This window comes from Schistocerca americana, chromosome X (genome assembly GCF_021461395.2).
Source record: "Schistocerca americana isolate TAMUIC-IGC-003095 chromosome X, iqSchAmer2.1, whole genome shotgun sequence".
Classification (NCBI taxonomy): domain Eukaryota; kingdom Metazoa; phylum Arthropoda; class Insecta; order Orthoptera; family Acrididae; genus Schistocerca; species Schistocerca americana.
The window spans coordinates 900678433-900696626 of NC_060130.1; the positions used below are offsets into that span (position 1 = coordinate 900678433).

Below are 18194 nucleotides of genomic sequence, written 5' to 3' on the forward strand. Positions count from 1 at the left end.
TTCTCCCTTCAAGCTATACAACCTCCTTTCTTTGTAGTATTTTCGTTTGACGCTTATTTCGTGAGATATTTGGGCCGGTCACGATCAATGGATCACCCTGTATAAATATATATGGGAGTTATAGTACAGGGCATACTTTTTAATAATTTCTCGATATAAAACCATGATTTTGATTTTGTTCTTTCTCCCTGTTAACAATTTACATCTCTACAATCGAAATTTTCAGTTAATTAAAAATAAATTTATTCAATATAAATTTAAGATTCAAAATACTAAATTTATAAGAAACAAAAATTCTATATTTTATGCCAGTTTAGTAACATGAATCGAACAGTCCTTATTTTGTCTTTTACATCGATAAATAAATTTTAATCCAAAATGTCTTCTAATTTCTCATCATCATCTAAACAGATCTTAGTATAACAATATGAAAGAGTAATTTTATATCTGTTATCTAAAAGTAATAAAAATTTCAGCTTCTGAAATGCTGTAAGGTTTAGTATTTTTCCAGCTCTGTTAATTTACTGAACACTTCAGCATAACCATTACATTAACTGATGAGATTGTTTAATAGATTATTAGCAAAGTCGTTCATGCTTTCTTTTGCTTTTATTTATATAGAAAAAATTAGATTTCGAAAGTTTTTGAAATTAAAAATTAAAGTTTTTGAAATTAAAAATTTTAAAAATTTGTAATTTGGGATTTAAAGAGGTAAAATGATTGACCAAACGTTTTAATTGTTGAAAAACCTAAATCTTTTATTTTTTATTCATTTATGAAATTAAAAATTTTAATTTAAAATTTTGTATTGTAAATCAGAAGTTAAATCCTTTTTCTATACATAATTATATACCTAATTACATCATAAAATTATATTTTCATTAAAAAATGAATATAATTTCATTGTTGTTTTTGTGGTGTTAAAACACTCATTCTGCTAGTCATATTTATGACACAGATGGGATAATTCTGAATAACATTGAACAGATTTACAGTTACATCGATATTTCAGTTACCCTTTTAAAATCTCTAAAAGGATCATAAGCTTTTAAAAAGTTATCCAGGAGATCGAGATTCTATAATTCTTCAGGAAAATCTTCACTTCCCCCATTATTTACATAAATATTTTCCAATTTAACACAATCAGATAAAGAAGATAGTTTAACCGATTATTTCTTCGATTAGTTTAAAAAAACAACAAAAATAAAGTAAGGTATATCAAATTCAGAAGAATTATAATTAGTTAGATCGAATTCCAAATTTGTTTCCCATTTAATCCAGCAAACTCAATTGTTTGTAGTTCAAAGAAACTGGAAATTTTGGATCTTTCAGGCTTTCTTGTTCTAGTTCAACTGAATATTCTGGTTCATTTTTAACAGCAGGAACACGAATTTCCATATTTTTTTCAACAATTTTATCTTCTTTTGTGAGTGTACTATTATCATTATTAGTAGTCCTTCGAGGTACAGAAAAGTCTTGATTTTTCTTGAACTCCAAATGAAAATTGCTGTTAAATCTCCTTCCCAAAGTATTTTTTCAATATTCTTATAAGAGGTACCAGATAATTCTAATGGCAAAACTACTTCATTTTGTTTGTTTTCAATTTTATCACTTTTAAGTACGTCTCTCCATAGTTAATTTATTTGATAGAGATGAAATTAATCAAATCAAATAAGATCCGAAGAAGAGAAAAAGGTGTTATATTTTAGATAAAACATTGTTTCCTTTCCTAATTGCAATAACATCAATCAAATTTAACACATAATTGTAAATTAGTTTAATATTAGATTTACCATTGCATTCTGAAAAATGAATTTCATCTGTGTGAATAACCACTATCTAATTAAGTTGTGAACAATTAGGATGAAGTCATCCATTATCAATATTAATATTAATTTCATTTCTTTGTTCAGAACATTTAAATTAAGTTTGTTTTGTCATTAACAGGAAATGAGTAAAATTGATAACTCTTGATTTTGTTTATGATTTATTAACACAAAATCTATTAATTCTTTTTTTAAAATTACTGTTACACAAGAACCATTGAATTCAATCAAATTTTCATTTTCATCAATGATTGTAATTATTAAATTTTGAATAGTGTCAAGAATTGTAATATTTATAGGATAATTTAGTTAATAAACTATTTGTCCTCCAAATTCAGCATTTGGTTTACATGAAGACATAATAATAGCTTCTCTGTGAAATTGATCATTTTGTTCAAAACATATTCCACAATCTAGATTAAAATTGATATTAATTATTTCAAATGGTATAATTTTAGGAACATTATTTACAATTTCTTTTTCATTAGCTACAATAATTTGATTATTAAATCCTAAATTTTGACCAATACAATCTTCTTTATCCATAAATAATTTAACATCACTTTCAATAGTAACTCTGTTTAAAATTTCTTCTTTAATACGCATATTAGGTTGATCAATTGAATGGATTTGTCTAAATTTTTAAACTGTATTGTCCTACAGGAATATCTGTCATTTCTTCATTAGTGTATATTTTATTATTTTTCAATGTAATATTCGCTGTTAAGAAGTTTAAGAATAACAGGCCAGTGAAACATTTTTATAAGTTTCTTTTATTGGAACAGTTAATATTTTTTGAGAAGAGATGAATTATCGCTCAACTGAAATAACTACTCATTTGTATTAATTAAAATTACTTAAATAAATGACAGATATAGGAAGAAAAATAAGAATTATTGAAAAAATTAGAAAATAAACAAGGTAAAATTTTACCAAATTCTATTCAGTATTACCAAGTGGTAATGGGAAAACAACATTAATGATTGATAATTATGTTCTGGCACATGGATGGAAAATTGGAAAAATTAACCATTTGTATGTTTATTCCAAAAATTTAGAGCAAGCAAAATATCAAGAATTTATAAAAAGGTGTGGAAAAACTGACGATAAAATTAATGAAAAAATTTCTGATAATTGAAAATAGTGGTGAAATTATTCTGCGGCATAAATGTGAAAATAATCATTCATAGGTTTTGGTGAATTCATTCCTGAAAGGCATACCGAGCGAGGTGGTGCAGTGGTTAGACACTGGACTCGCATTTGGGAGGACGACGGTTCAATCCCACGTCCGGTCATCCTGATTTAGGTTTTCTGTGATTTCCCTAAATCGCTCCAGGCAAATGCCGGGATGGTTCCTTTGAAAGGGCACGGCCGACTTCCTTCCCTGTCCTTCCCTAATCCGATGAGACTGATGACCTCGCTGTCTGGTTGCCTTCCCCAAACCAACCAACCAACCAACCTGAAAGGCAAAATATATTTGGAGAATATTGTACGAGAGATCGACATAAAGGAACAGATCGCTCAACCTTATTCAAAAAGACCAAAGCAATTAGTTAGAGATAATCTGAATTATTTAAAGGTTTTCAGAAAAGATGACACAAATTTAAATCATATTTGTTACGAGTTTGTAGGTGGAGATTGAAAATTATGTGATTTTAAAGGATTGTGTAATAAATATAGGAATAAAGAATTAATTATTTTTACAACAGTAGATATGTCAGGAAAAATTAATAATTGTAAATACAGAGAAGGGAATATGGTTTATTGAAACACTAAACATAATCATTATCCATAAAAACGTCGATTGTAAGCATTGAACGTAAAAAGATTACATGTATAATAAAAATTTATTATTCTATTTTTACCCATAATAAATGTTTTCAAAATATGAGCTAAAAGCTGTTAAATTAGCTAAACGAAACAGAGAACTAAAAGAACAAATAAAATAAGAGTTCAGAAAATGGGAACAACAGCCAAGAGGAGAATCTGAAATTATTGATGCAATTGAATAAGTTAAACAAGTAATTAACGTTTATGTGATAATGTATAAAAAGTAGTTCAAAAAGATAGAGAAATTGAAAAACAGATGATTCCTTATAATCAACATTATGTAGCAGAACTTATCAATATTCCAACAATTAGACATTAAGAAAGTGATAAAGGAGGTAATACATTAGGTGAATTGGAAATAGATGTTTTATTGAATAAGTAAAAGAAGCAGTTAAGATAGAAAAATGAAAAGAAAGGGATGTTAAAAAATAATAAGTGAAAGAATTTTAAAATATATTAATCATACTCAAGATACTGTTTTTGGTTGAAGACTTGTTGGAACTTTCAAATATGTTGGTGGTTTACCAGATAAATTCAGTGGTAGTAAATTAAAAATGGGTCAAAAAGGATATGAGGATACTGATGGATTAATGAATCTTTTAACTAAAAAACAAATTGCTATGGATGATTTACGTAAAGAATTTGATTCTATTGAGTTACAAAATATTTATTTGAATCATATTCTCTATATTCTGATAGTAATTCAAATAAAATTAAACATATTTATTTGATGATAAGAATTAATTAAGGTTATTTTCCTGGTTTGTCATAAAGTAATCTTACTGATTTATTTCAAAATTTTGGTGGAGATTTAGTAAAAACAATATTCAGAAAAAGTCGCTGTATTTGGTTGAATGAAATTTGTCAAATAATTGATAGATTAAGAGTAATGTATGGAGAAAAATTACCCAGAAATAAAAATTATTATAATGAAGAAGTTGGAAAAAAATGTTTACTAATAAATTGAATGATTATATAATTAACAATGCAAAAGGAATTCCAAATTTTATTTAACTTTGAATAATATACTACATAGATTATGGGAAAGTGAATACAGAAAAGGCTTAGTTAATGATGCAAATAGTAATGTACTTTTGGAAATGTACTTACCTGTTTAAATTGGTATGGCCCTGTTACCAAAGTAGATGAAATAGAGATAAGGGAATGCATCCAGATATCAAATAGATTATATAATGGTAAGACAGAAATTTAGGAACCAGGTTTTAAATTGTATGACATTTCCAAGGGCAGATGTGGACTCTGCCACAATCTTTTGGTTATGAACTATAGATTAAAACTGAAGAAACTGCAAAAAGGTGGGAATTTGAGGAGATGGGACCTGGATAAACTGAAAGAACCAGAGGTTATAGAGAGTTTCAGGAAGAGCATCAAGGAACAATTGACAAGAATGAGGGAAAGAAATATGGTAGAAGAAGAATGGATAGCTTTGAGGGATGAAGTGGTGAAGGCAGCAGAGGATCAAGTAGGTAAAGAGACGAGGGCTAGTATAAATCCTTGGGTGACAGAAGAAATACTGAATTTAACTGATGAAAGGAGAAAATATAAAAATGCAGTAAATGAAGCAGGCAAAAATGAATACAAATGTCTCAAAAATGAGATCGACAGGAAGTGCAAAAAGGCTAAACAGGCATGGCTAGAGGATAAATGTAAGGATGTAGAGGCTTACCTCAATAGGGGTAAGATAGATACTGCCTACAGGAAAATTAAAGAGACCTTTGGAGAAAAGAGAACCACTTGTATGAATATCAAGGGCTCAGATGGAAACCCAGTTCTAAGCAAAGAAGAGAAAGCGGAAAGGTGGAAGGGGTATATAGAGGGACTATACAAGGGCAATGTTTTTGAGGACAATATTATGGAAATGGAAGAGGATGTAGATGAAGATGAAATGGGAGATACGATACTGCATGAAGAGTTTGACAGAGCACTGAAAGACTTGAGTTGAAACAAGGCCCCGGGAGTAGACAACATTCCATTAGAACTACTGGCGGCGTTGGGAGTGGCAGTCCTGACAAAACTCTACCATCTGGACCTCAAGAAGAATATAATAATTCCAATCCCAAAGAAAGCAGGTGTTGACAGATGTGAAAATTACCGAACTACCAGTTTAATAAGTCACAGCTGCAAAATACTAACGCGAATTATGTACAGACGAATGGAAAATCTGGTAGAAGCCGACCTCGGGGAAGATCAGTTTGGATTCCATAGAAATATGGGAACACGTGAGGCAATACTGACCCTACCACTTATCTTAGAAGCTAGATTAAGAAATGGCAAACCTACATTTCTAGCATTTGTAGACCTGGAGAAAGCTTTTGACAATGTTGACTGGAATAATCTCTTTCAAATTCTGAAGGTGTCAGGGTTAAAATACAGGGAGCGAAAGGCTATTTACAATTTGTATAGAAACCAGATGGCAGTTATGAGAGTCGAGGGACATGAAAGGGAAGCAGCTGTTGGGAAGGGAGTGAGACAGGGTTGCAGCCTGTCCCTGATATTATTCAATCTGTATATTGAGTAAGCAGTAAAGGAAACAAAAGATAAAAATTCGGAGTAGGCATTAAAATCCATGGAGAAGAAATAAAAACTTTAAGGTTCGCCGATGACATTGTAATTCTGTCAGAGACAGCAAAGGACTTGGAAGAGCAGTTGAACGGAATGGACAGTGTCTTGAAGGGAGGATATAAGATGAACATCAACAAGAGCAAAACGAGGATAATGGAATGTAGTCGATTTAAGTCGGGTGATGCTGAGGGAATTGGATTAGGAAATGAGACATTTAAAGTAGTAAAGGATTTTTGCTATCTGGGGAGTAAAATAACTGATGATGGTCGAAGTAGAGAGGATATAAAATGTAGACTGGCAATGGCAAGGAAAGCGTTTCTGAAGAAGAGAAATTTGTTAACATCGAGGATAGATTTATGTCAGGAAGTCGTTTCTGATAGTATTTGTATGGAGTGTAGCCATGTATGGAAGTGATACATGGACAATAAATAGTTTGGACAAGAAGAGAATAGAAGCCTTTGAAATGTGGTGCTACAGAAGAATGCTGAAGATTAGATGGGTAGATCACATAACTAATGAGGAAGTATTGAATAGGATTGGGGAGAAGAGGAGTTTGTGGCACAACTTGACAAGAAGAAGGGATCGGTTGGTAGGACATGTTCTGAGGCATCAAGGGATCAACAATTTAGTATTGGAGGGCAACGTGGAGGGTAAAAATCGTAGAGGGAGACCAAGAGATGAATACACTAAACAGATTCAGAAGGATGTAGGCTGCAGTACGTATTGGCAGATGAAGAAGCTTAAACAGGATAGAGTACCATGGAGAGCTGCATCAAACCAGTCTCGGGACTGAAGACGACAACAACAACAGAGGAGGCATGGAAAGAACATGATTTTTATAGAGATAAGAAATTGGAAAAAGGACATGAAAGTGATAAAGAAACAACAGTTATTCGCAAAAGAAGAAATGTATGCTTCAGACGATTCAGTTGGTGAAAAATTAGCTGCTACTGCAGTTAGAAGAATAATGTAAAACGAAAATTAGGACTATGAATGAATGACGATGAAAATGGATGGGGATTATAAAGAAACACATTATAAATTTATAATCTATATAAATCAATAGCTTCTAAATGGTAAAATAAATCAATATCAGTTTTACTTAAATTGAATACTGAACGATATGAAAGTATTGAGACATTTTTCACTGATGCACAAAAACGAACAGAGATGGCAAAATTGGCAGAAATTCGATTTTTACATGAAGAATCCCATATGTGAAAAAACTATTGAATATTAAATTCATATAAAAGAAACAAAACATGTAGGTAGATCTTTACCATTATTATTAGCGGCATTACCATATCCAGCAACTTTTGGATCATTCACTGGTGGATCTACAGCACTTGCAAGTTCAGTTATAAACAAAAAAAAAGAATTAGAAAACAAAAAACACATAATTTTGCAAAGAAAAAAGTGAATGTCAAATACAATATTTCAAAGAAATAATTAAACAAGTTAGTAAGCTCTTACGTAATTTGTTAAACAATTAAAAATAAAGTATTTTCGTTATGGATAAATTACCTGATAAACCAAAAAATTTAAAATGTAGATTAGTACAATTAGATACCTCTGATTATGTTGATGCTCACTGAATTTGTTATTATAATAATACAGATTTAATAGTTGTTTTCATTTGATTTAGAGAAAATATACGACAATACTTGTAAATTATTTAGGAAAAAAGAGTTATGTTATAATGTAGAAAGGATACAAAATATTAAAGAATATACTTGTGGTCATTTGTCCTTATTTATTTTTAAATTATTGTATATCAGTTATAAGTTGAATGATATTTTAAATTTAATAAATGTGTTTTTGGAAATAAGTTATATGCTAAACTCAGTAAAGATTTAGAAAAAAAATAAAGGATTTCAATTATTAGGAGGAAATGTTAATAATGAAATAACACCAAAATTTTACGATTTTCAATAAAAATCAAATATTTGCAATCAAAAACTAAAAATATTCAATCAACAGTGGATCTAAAAATTCAAGAAGAAATAGTGGCAGAATTAGAAAAAATAAAACCATCATTATAGTTATCAGAAACAAATTTTATAGATGTTCAATCATCAGTAGACTCAAATATATATATTGCAATTAAAAAAGTTCAGAAAGAGTTAAATGCCATTTTAAAGTAACTAGAGGCTATTTAGTCTTAAAGGTAGAATAATTCCCGGGATAACTGTTCCAGTGATGTAAAAGATGCATTGAACATCCAATATTTACTTAATGCAATGCAGGATCTAATTACTACAGCTGAATATATAAGTATTTTAACGTAGTTCAATATATTATGTATAGAAAGGAATTTTAATCAGCTTAATAAATAATAATACATTACAAAAAAGGAAATAGAAACAGCTTCTTGAGATTATTTCTCAAATACAGATGTAACTCCATATTTAACTGAGTAAGGTAAGCTTACAGATAAAGTATATGATTAACAAATATTTGAAGTTGCTTTTATAACTGGAGATGAACAAAAAATGCACAGTTTCAATGAATCTGATTTTATTCTTAAAGAAGTTATTGTTTTTGTAAAAATATAAATAGAGATTTAACAGCTAGTGAATTTGAGCTTTCTAAATGTGTTTCAGACAAACTTCACAAAATTTTAAATTTTTTATAATTCTCTATAAATGGAGAATCACTATCACATCAACTCTATGAGATGTTAATAGTACCTGAACCACATAATCCATCTTAGAGTAACAAGTGAAGATCTTTGACAAACTCTAAAACTAAAAAAACCATATTTGATAAAAGAAATTTGTAGGTAGTATTAAATGTTCGTGACGAAATTGTTAATGAACTATATCAACCAATGATTAATTTTTTTAAAGAAACATGTAATTTCTTTTCTATTAGATGATGTATGGTAAACTGTTTAGCTGACATCGATTCTGCAAAATGTAAAGGAATTTCACAAAAAAATAAAGGATACAATTATTTATTAACTGCAATATACGTTTTTTTCTAAATTTTCTTGGGTTATAACAGTAAAAGATAAAAAGATATAAATTAAGTTGATTCTTATGAAAAAAATATTCCAGTCAACAAGCCCAACATATTTACAAACAGATAATGCTAAAGAATTCTAAAATAAATAATTTCTACATTTAAGGAAGAAATTTAATATTAATCACTATTCAACTTTTAGTAAATTGAAAGCATCTGTCCTTAAACGATTTAATACATGATTAAAACACAAAAATGTGGAAAAATATGACTTACAAGGAAATAGTAATTGCACTAGGAATAATAATTGAACCAGCTTCGAAATTACTTGATGAATATAATAACACAAATGACTGATAAATGAAAATGAAAGATGTAAACAAAGAAGATAATCAAATTTTATTGAAAACTGTTTATGTTACAAATGTGTTAGATGCTAATTGTAAATATAAAATTGGAGATAAATTAATAGTAAGTAAAGAGGACTTTTGGGAAAATGTGAACAGAAAAATAGTCAACAGAAATAGTTGAAATTGAAGGTGTTATTCATTTCAATCCAATCACATATAAATTTAAAGATCTAAACAGTGCAAAAATCAAAGGAATCTTTATGAACCAGAACTACTGGAAACGAATTTTCCAGATGTTTAAATTGTTGAAAAAGTTTTGAGGAAAAAAGCAGATAATGTATATGTTAATGTTTTAGGTTTTGATAATTCATGGTAAATGTTTAGGTTTTGATAATTCACACAATAGTTCAGTAAATAAAAGTAATGTAATTTTTTAATCTACTAAAAAAGTGCTTGGAAATTTAGTTAAATTCTTGGAGAAGTTTGGTGGATTAGTTATATCATCATCACAAGAGTTTCAAAGTATTGAAATAATTTTGATGACAGTTAATTCTTTAGGTTTCTTTCATTCATTCATGTAAATATATTGATTTTGGTGAAAAATTATTTCTTGAGAATTCTTCACAATTTGGATGCCAGTTTCTAATAATATTTATTTGTTTTTTAGTTTTTAAAATGTGTTTTCATAATTATAATTCTCTAATCTTAAAATAACAAACGTTGTACTTAAATTTTCATCAGTTAATTGAGAAACAACATGTGGTAATAAACTAGTTACTTATTCATTTCCTTCTGGTAAAGTTTCTACTGTTCTATGATATATATCATGTGATTTATCACGTAATTATTGTTAATTTCGTTTAGATATTTTAAATGATTTATTTGACCTTCATAGAGTTGTTTTATGGTAATCTTTTCTTTTACTCATGTTTGCGAATTGATGGAAAAATTCTTCATAATACCAACCTTCAAGATTTTCCACAAATGGCATTTGTGAATTCAAAATTAAGGAATATGATCTGGGTCATGAATAGATTTTGTATGACGATCAATATTTGTACATAGCAATGTTACATCTCCATTGAAATTTTTATATGGTTTACAATAGTATTCTTTAATGAATTGTTTTACAGAATCTCCCAAAAATCCACATACTAAGTTATTTGCATAATTCCATGGAATAATTTGTTCACCAATAATTATTAAAACTTGTTTGTTTTTCTGTATAAATTTGTTATTTTTAGTCTCAGAACTGACTCTGTTTATATATAATATAATTTCATAATTTTACTTTTTAGTACGAATACATTTTTCTTAATATTTGGAAAATGAAAATAAAGTGATTTGTTCATAGTATGAACAAAAAAAGTTTAAAATATATACATTACAATTAAGAATAAACCTTCGAAAACAGGTTGTATTGATTGTTAATGAAGAAATAAAAGATTATAGAGATTACAAATTTTAACATATAACAGAACTAATTAATAACTAAAATAAAAAACATTTACTTGTGAAAACTATTGAAAACAGATAAAAAATACTTCTTAATATATTGATAACTGTGACTTTAATGAGTAAGAAAACTGGAAAATATCTTTCAATTATGGAAAACAAAATGAAATTTGGTGTCAAGAAGTTGAATCCTTTGTGAAAATTTGTTTACAAAATGTGTCTGAAAACAAATCAGAAATTATATCATCAAAAATATTAAAAAGTGATTAATTTTTCATTAAATTATTAGTTTTTTATTAATTCAATCTTGTAATACAATGCTTTTTTCATCATTAGAACTAAATCAAATTTTATTACATTCAATTGTAACCATTTCATGATTAAATGATCAAGTTAGATTTATATATCACTACCATTTTATTTTGTTATCTAAACAATTTTTATAATGATCAGAACTAATTTCACTTTTTACAACAGTTTTTTTAACTCTTCTGTCTTTTTCTCTTCTGTATCAACAACATTATAAGAATACATTTCCCACTTAAGCAAACATGCTCTGTCATATTTTTTCCACAATTATCCCCTTTAATTTTTCCTAAAACTATCTTATTTACATGTGGAATTCCATAATTATTACCTGCTAATAATCATTTGTTTCCAAAACGTTTATCACAAATTTCATATCTTTAGAAAAGATATCAGTTCTTTGATCATAATTAAAAGGATCTGTATCCATATAAGATAAATCAATATTTTCACTGTATTTTGGCTTCATTAATTAATAATGAGAATCACTCATTTTCATTTTCGAAATATTTGGAACACTCATTCCATTATGATTTCTTTAAATTTTACTATTGATTTTCTCATGTGAACTGCAACTAGATATTCTGAAAATGCACTAGCATGTTCATAATTTGGTTTTGAAATATTGTAGTCCATTTTTCTGTATCTGTTATTATTTTAATACTTTCTCTATTTCTAATATTTTCCATCGTTTTCCCAAGTACTGAATTACTCATCAGTTTTAAGAAACCATTTTGAAAATCAGTTTGGGCTTAAGTTCCCATTGCTGTATTAAAATCAATACATCTTCTTTAAGAAAACTGATTGTACAAACGATGATTGAATGAATTTTGTTAATTTTAAACCAAGATTTATATGCTGCTTAAGGTTCCTATAGTAATATTATTTATATTATAAAACATATTTTTCTTTATTATTTAATGTTGTTAGTAATTTATTTCCTCCTTCTGGTACTAAATCTTCATGAAAAACACGTAATTTTTTGCATATTCTAAATCGTCTTCTAAAATATAATTACATTTATTACGATCTGCTATTTTAAGTATTTTTTCAGATATAAAACACGTTGATTCTAACCACCTAAAATCTTTAAAATGTAAAAATTTTGGCATTACCCAACCATACAAATTATTTGCATTTAAATATGCAGTATAATGTGATTGTTTATCTGGCTAAAATTTTCATATACTTATTATTTGATTTAATATATCGTTTAAGACCACACCTCAACTTACTTTTTGAAGAAATAAAATCATATCATAAACGTCTAATAAATCTAATTCAACTTTTTCATGTGTATCATAGAATCCTAAGATGAACCAGAACATTTAAAACCCCATGTTGAATCGATTTTATAAGATTTAATTGAAGTGACTCTAAATTTGTGCTAAAATCGAATATATATCATCTTGTATATTCTTCTAATTTTTTAAAATCACGTTTTTCCATCCTAGATTTGCTTGTAGATAACATTTATCAGAAATATCTTCTTTATTAACTCTCAAATAAAAACATTCTTTTTGGGTAATTTTTTTGTTGTAATTTTGCTTCAGAATTAGTATCTAAATACGGATAAACTCCTTTTTTAATCATTAAATCTAATGTTCATATTTAAAATATTTTGCTGTGTCCCTAAATTGATCTTTTTTGTAAGTTTAGGAGCTTATTGATCAGTTCTTAAGGCCATAAATTTAAATGTATCTAAAAATCTTAATGTTAATCCATCTTCAATGTGTCTACTAAAAGAAATCTTCGTTATTTGGAATAGTTCCAATATCTCGATTATCTAATGCTAATTCATAGATAAACAAATGAACATCGTAATTTGCAAAATTATGAATATAAGCTGAAATAAAAGAAAGATTTTTATAATTAATATTAAATTCTTCATGTGCAGCTCTTCAATGTTTTCCTGTTAAATGACAATGCTCTCATACCTTTCTTTCACCAACATTAAATTCTTTTTTACAAATTAAACAAGTTTTTGAATTTTTAAAATTTATTTTATCTTCATTCATCATAATCATCTGTACATTTCGATAACATGTTTTAACAATTTCTTAGAGTTTTGTTTTAACACTTTTTGCTGCATCTCGGCCAGTACACTCTACAGGGTTTTATAGCCACTTTCAGACTTTATAACATGTTAACTATATGAAATACCAACGGCTTTGAATGGTGATAACACCAGTTCTCGTCAGATCACTGAAGTGATGTGACCATCTGGTCTGCCGAGTGCTGTTGGCAAGTGGGGTGCACTCAGGACTTGTGACGCAAACTGAGGAGCTACTTGATTGAGAAGTAGCAGCTCCAGTCTCGGAAACTGACATATGGCCAGGAGAGCGGTGTACTGACAACATGTCACTCCATTTCCACATCCAGTGACGCCTGTGGGCTGAGGATGACATGGCGGCTTTTCAATGCCATAGGGCCTCCATCACCTGTTCGGGAGGAGAGACTAAATGAAAATTAAATACGTTTTTGATATTCATTAATATAAGCTTTTTCAGGATTTGGTTGACAAGTTCAACATTTTTTAAAAATCATTCCAAATCTGCATAAATTACAAAAGGTTCTCATACTGAATTATAATAATTTCTAAACTTAGCAATTTCTATAGACATATCTATTTTTACCTCTTTATTACTTTACAAGCGTTTTTATCATTGTTTTATTTTTTCTGAATGAAGATATCTTAAACATCTATCACAAGGATAAATTCATCCATTGTGTTCACTTGCTTGTGAACTATTTAACCTAGATAAATTTTTTACCCAACAATGTTTGAATTATTTTTATCTCATATGAAATGAAGACTAACATGTTTCTCTTGTTTATTTTTGTATGATAAAAAGTATATACATAAATTTTTCGTCATGTGCGTAATCAGTAATTGATATATTTGACTTGCTTTCAAATTTTGGAAAATCTGTTATCGGAACAGGAAAATAAATTTTCTCTATTTAAAAACTTTCATCCATTTCCTTTCCACTATTCTTATATTTACTAACTCTCTCTCCATCATGATCTGCTGGATGTAAAGCTGATTTGATTGAATAAAGGAATTTTTGGTCTGTGCTATTTACATTAATTTTGAGCTTTAATTTCTTCTGGTAAATCACACACCAGGGTAGCCGACAGCCTAATGCTCTGCTTCCTGGACTTGGGTAGGCACGGTGGCCCCAGACCGAATCCACCCGGAGGATTAACGACGAGGGTCGGTATGCTGGCCAGCTTGGATGTGGTTTTTAGGCGGTTTTCCACATCCTGCTAGGTGAATACCAGGCTGGTCCCCATGTTCCACCTCAGTTAGACGACTTGCACACATTTGAAAATGTTTGCACTATTTCATGGCTTACACTAGACGCAGACAGCAGGGGTACACTAATTTCATCCCACAGGGTTTGGGTTGGCGGCAGGAAGGGGATCTAGTTCCCCTCTGCAGCTAACACTGCCAAATCCGTTCTAACATGGTCGACCCCGCATTGAAGTGGGACAAAGGCCGAAAGGAAAAGGAAAGGAGAGGAATTTCTTTTGGTAAATCGATATAAGAAGATCCAAAAATTGGATTGTGTCTACTAACACGTAATTCTAAATTATTTATATAAAGACCAGCCAGATTTCTTCCATACATTTCAGAAATTCGTTTATTTCATGATTTTTATAATAATTTACCAAATTAGTTGTTCTTTTTTACGTATCCAAATTAAATTTTGTGTTTCGTCTTTAGTTTTAAAAATACAATAATATTTCATATAATATTTAATCTCTCTTCTTTGTATTAATATACCTTTTAATTTTGTGATTACTTCTTCTTGAATTTGACTAAAAAAAATTGTCATTCATCATTACTATGGTTATTATTAATTCCATAAGTTATTATTTTTCATTTAAAAGCAAAAGCTTTTCTACAAATTCGTTTAGATGATATAAAAAATCATCATCTAGAAAATTGAAAACAGGTACATTTTTCTGTTAACTTTTTGTTTAACTGCTTGATATTTATCTACTAGACACATCCAAAAATAATTCTCATAATCAAAGTTATTATATTGCCCTGAGATCTAGTGATAAGCTCGATTAATTGTTGTTTATTAAATCTAGAAATTTTTTTAATTTTTTTGTTTTACGAGTTTGATGAAATTCTTTTGAAGATTTTTTATTCAGTTCATTGTATTATTATTAATATTGTCCTCAGATTTTTTGGTAATATCGATTACCTGTTGTTTATTAAATTAAGAACATTGAAGTACTTTTAAACATTTTTATTCAATTCGTTATCATTATTATTAATATTGTCAACGGTATTTAGAATAAGATTGATTAATTTTTCTTTATTAAGTTTAGAAGGATTTTTAAATTTTCTCATTTTACAAATTTTTCTTTTAAATTTTTATATCTTAGTTCCCTCCTCTTCATTTCTTTCATATTAAAATAATCAATAAATTCCCATAGATTTGTCAAGTTACATTTGAATAACATTTTTCGTTACAATAATTTTCTAAATCGTCATAATTTAATCTATGTGTCTCTTTATAATAATTTTCTAAGCTTTGAAATAGCTCAATGTTTGAGTACATTCTTGATTTGCTTTTTAATTATATAGAAAAATTTAGAATTTTAAAAAATTAAACCATTTACAATTCAAATGTTCCTTTGAAAATTTCAGTCGATGACATTGCTAGACGAAGTTTGACAGAGCTTATTTATAAAGAGAAAATTTTATTAGCTTTTTATTTTTTATTTAAATGATGGTTTGATTTGTGGATATAGATACACATGATCTTAGCGACCTCATTTATAAAGAAAAATTTATTAGACTGATGTTTTAAATAAATGAGATTTTTGTTTGTAGACATAGATAATCACAATCGTAGAGAAATTATTTATAAAGAAAAACATGTATTATGTTTTTAAATAAATGAAAATTTTGCTTGCAGACATACAAATTTTTAAATGGGGGAAATGACAAAACTGAAATCTTGGTTTTAAATTGGGAAATTTTTAAAAAACGTGCTCTCTGTTCTAGAACTCCCACACATATACTACTTTTGCCTGTATACACACCAGACTGCTGCATTTGTATCTTTGCTTGTAAAGATGTTCTGTTAGGAAAGAGGCTAACAAACAAGAGTCTGATTCCGATGACACAGATATTTTGGGGAACATGGTCTATAGGACTGTATGTGTCAGTGTATTAATCATGATTTACCTACATTTAAGTAAGTTGAAATTAAATGCTATATTCTTTAGAACACTAAAAGCTGCCATCTTGTATGGGGCTGCTGCATTGTGCTCACCATTATAAGAAAATAATTGTAAATTATAATTATAGATAGGTTTGTAATCTATAGTTAGGAATTCATGATAATATGATCATTTATGATTTCTAATATGTATTCTTTTTGCCATTGCAGCAACACCTTCTGCAGTGCCTTTGTTCTAGTGCATTATGGAGATGGCTTATGGCAAATAATTCGTCGAATCGTTCGATGCAAAACGGCTGAAGAGCTTTTCACATAAAAATGTGAATCTTGCAACACTGTCAGCGGTGTCTGAATATGTAGCAGAGGCATCAGAAATCCATCTAACAAGAAGTTGCAGATACTGCAGCGTTTTGGGATGCAATCCAAATAGTCTTGCTATAATTTCATTGATCTCTCTCATCATTCATGGATGGATGTTACTTCAGTACTGTTATTTTACCACTGAATCTTCAAATCGTTTCATAAAATATTTATTGTTTGTCTAGACATAAAAATCTTAAATCAAAGAGTTAAATTTGTGTGAGAGGCTTTCCTGAGTGACAACAGTTCAAAAGAGTCAATGAAAAGTATCCCATACAGGTCACATGTTTTGGTAAAATATTTAGAAACGAATTAAGAACTGCAGCTGAGAATCGTAAGTGGATAATGTTTTAGAGCTATTTACTCTAAAATTGATGAAATGGATCATATTATAAAATGAAAATAATATTTCCAGTACTAAAAACTCAGTGAATTCACCATTACCATTCATTGCTGAAGAATATTTTCAAATTACTGTTTCTCTTTGGTTACACTGCACAGAAGTAAAAAGTGTGACATTCACTCGAACATGGTGAGTATATATAAGAAGTATTCAGAGACATAGGATGAAAGTTACACAGATAACTGAAATATTTATTAATTAATTGAGTGTTCATGTTGTGCTATATTAATGTAACCATGCAGCTGGCATATTTAATACCACAGCTTATTTTGCATTTGGAGAACTCATTCTCATAGCACTTTTAGTGAAACTTATGACAAAATATTTCTTTCAAAGATGTAGCATAAGCTTAAAATTATATTGTAGATTATCGAGGCACATGTTTCAATGAAATACTAAACAATTTATTTGCAAAATCAGAAGCTCTAAAGTAAAATTATGCTGATGATACAGTTACAAACTTATTTTGTAACAAATATGTAAATAAATATGTATCTGCTAGTAGCCCAATGTGTGTTTGTTAACTCTCGCAGTGTGTTATATGATGTAATTGAAAGGAAACAAAACAACTGTAAATCAGAAGCACAAAATTGTCTATGTTCAGTAACAATATTAAAATTTTGTGCTTTTCGTTCATAACTATGAAATTCTGCTACAAAGAAGCGAAGGAAGCATCAGTTTACAGGAAACGAAATAGTTTGTATAGCCTCATAGATTGACAGATAAATTTAATACATAATGCTATCCGAGGAGGAATCTGAGGTTCCAATTGTGATGGAAATCTCGACCATTTATCGCGATAGCAAATGCAGGTAAATCGGCTAACGAAATTATTGCCTGTTGCATCAACTGGTATTAAAGAAAACATTATAAACTGTTACATAAAACACAGCCTTATACAGCCTGGATC

General features: G+C 28.8%; 1 protein-coding gene across 1 annotated transcript in view; it reads left to right on the forward strand.

Annotated features, from left to right (window-relative positions):
* LOC124555737 overlaps positions 1 to 17777 on the forward strand; it is a 233210-nt gene extending 215433 nt beyond the window's left edge. The window contains exon 3 of the mRNA XM_047129760.1: positions 16732 to 17777. Coding sequence (XP_046985716.1) covers positions 16732 to 16760 — 29 coding nt within the window. The 3' untranslated portion in view covers positions 16761 to 17777. The remainder of the gene's footprint in view (positions 1 to 16731) is intronic.
* The last annotated feature ends 417 nt before the right edge of the window (positions 17778 to 18194 follow it).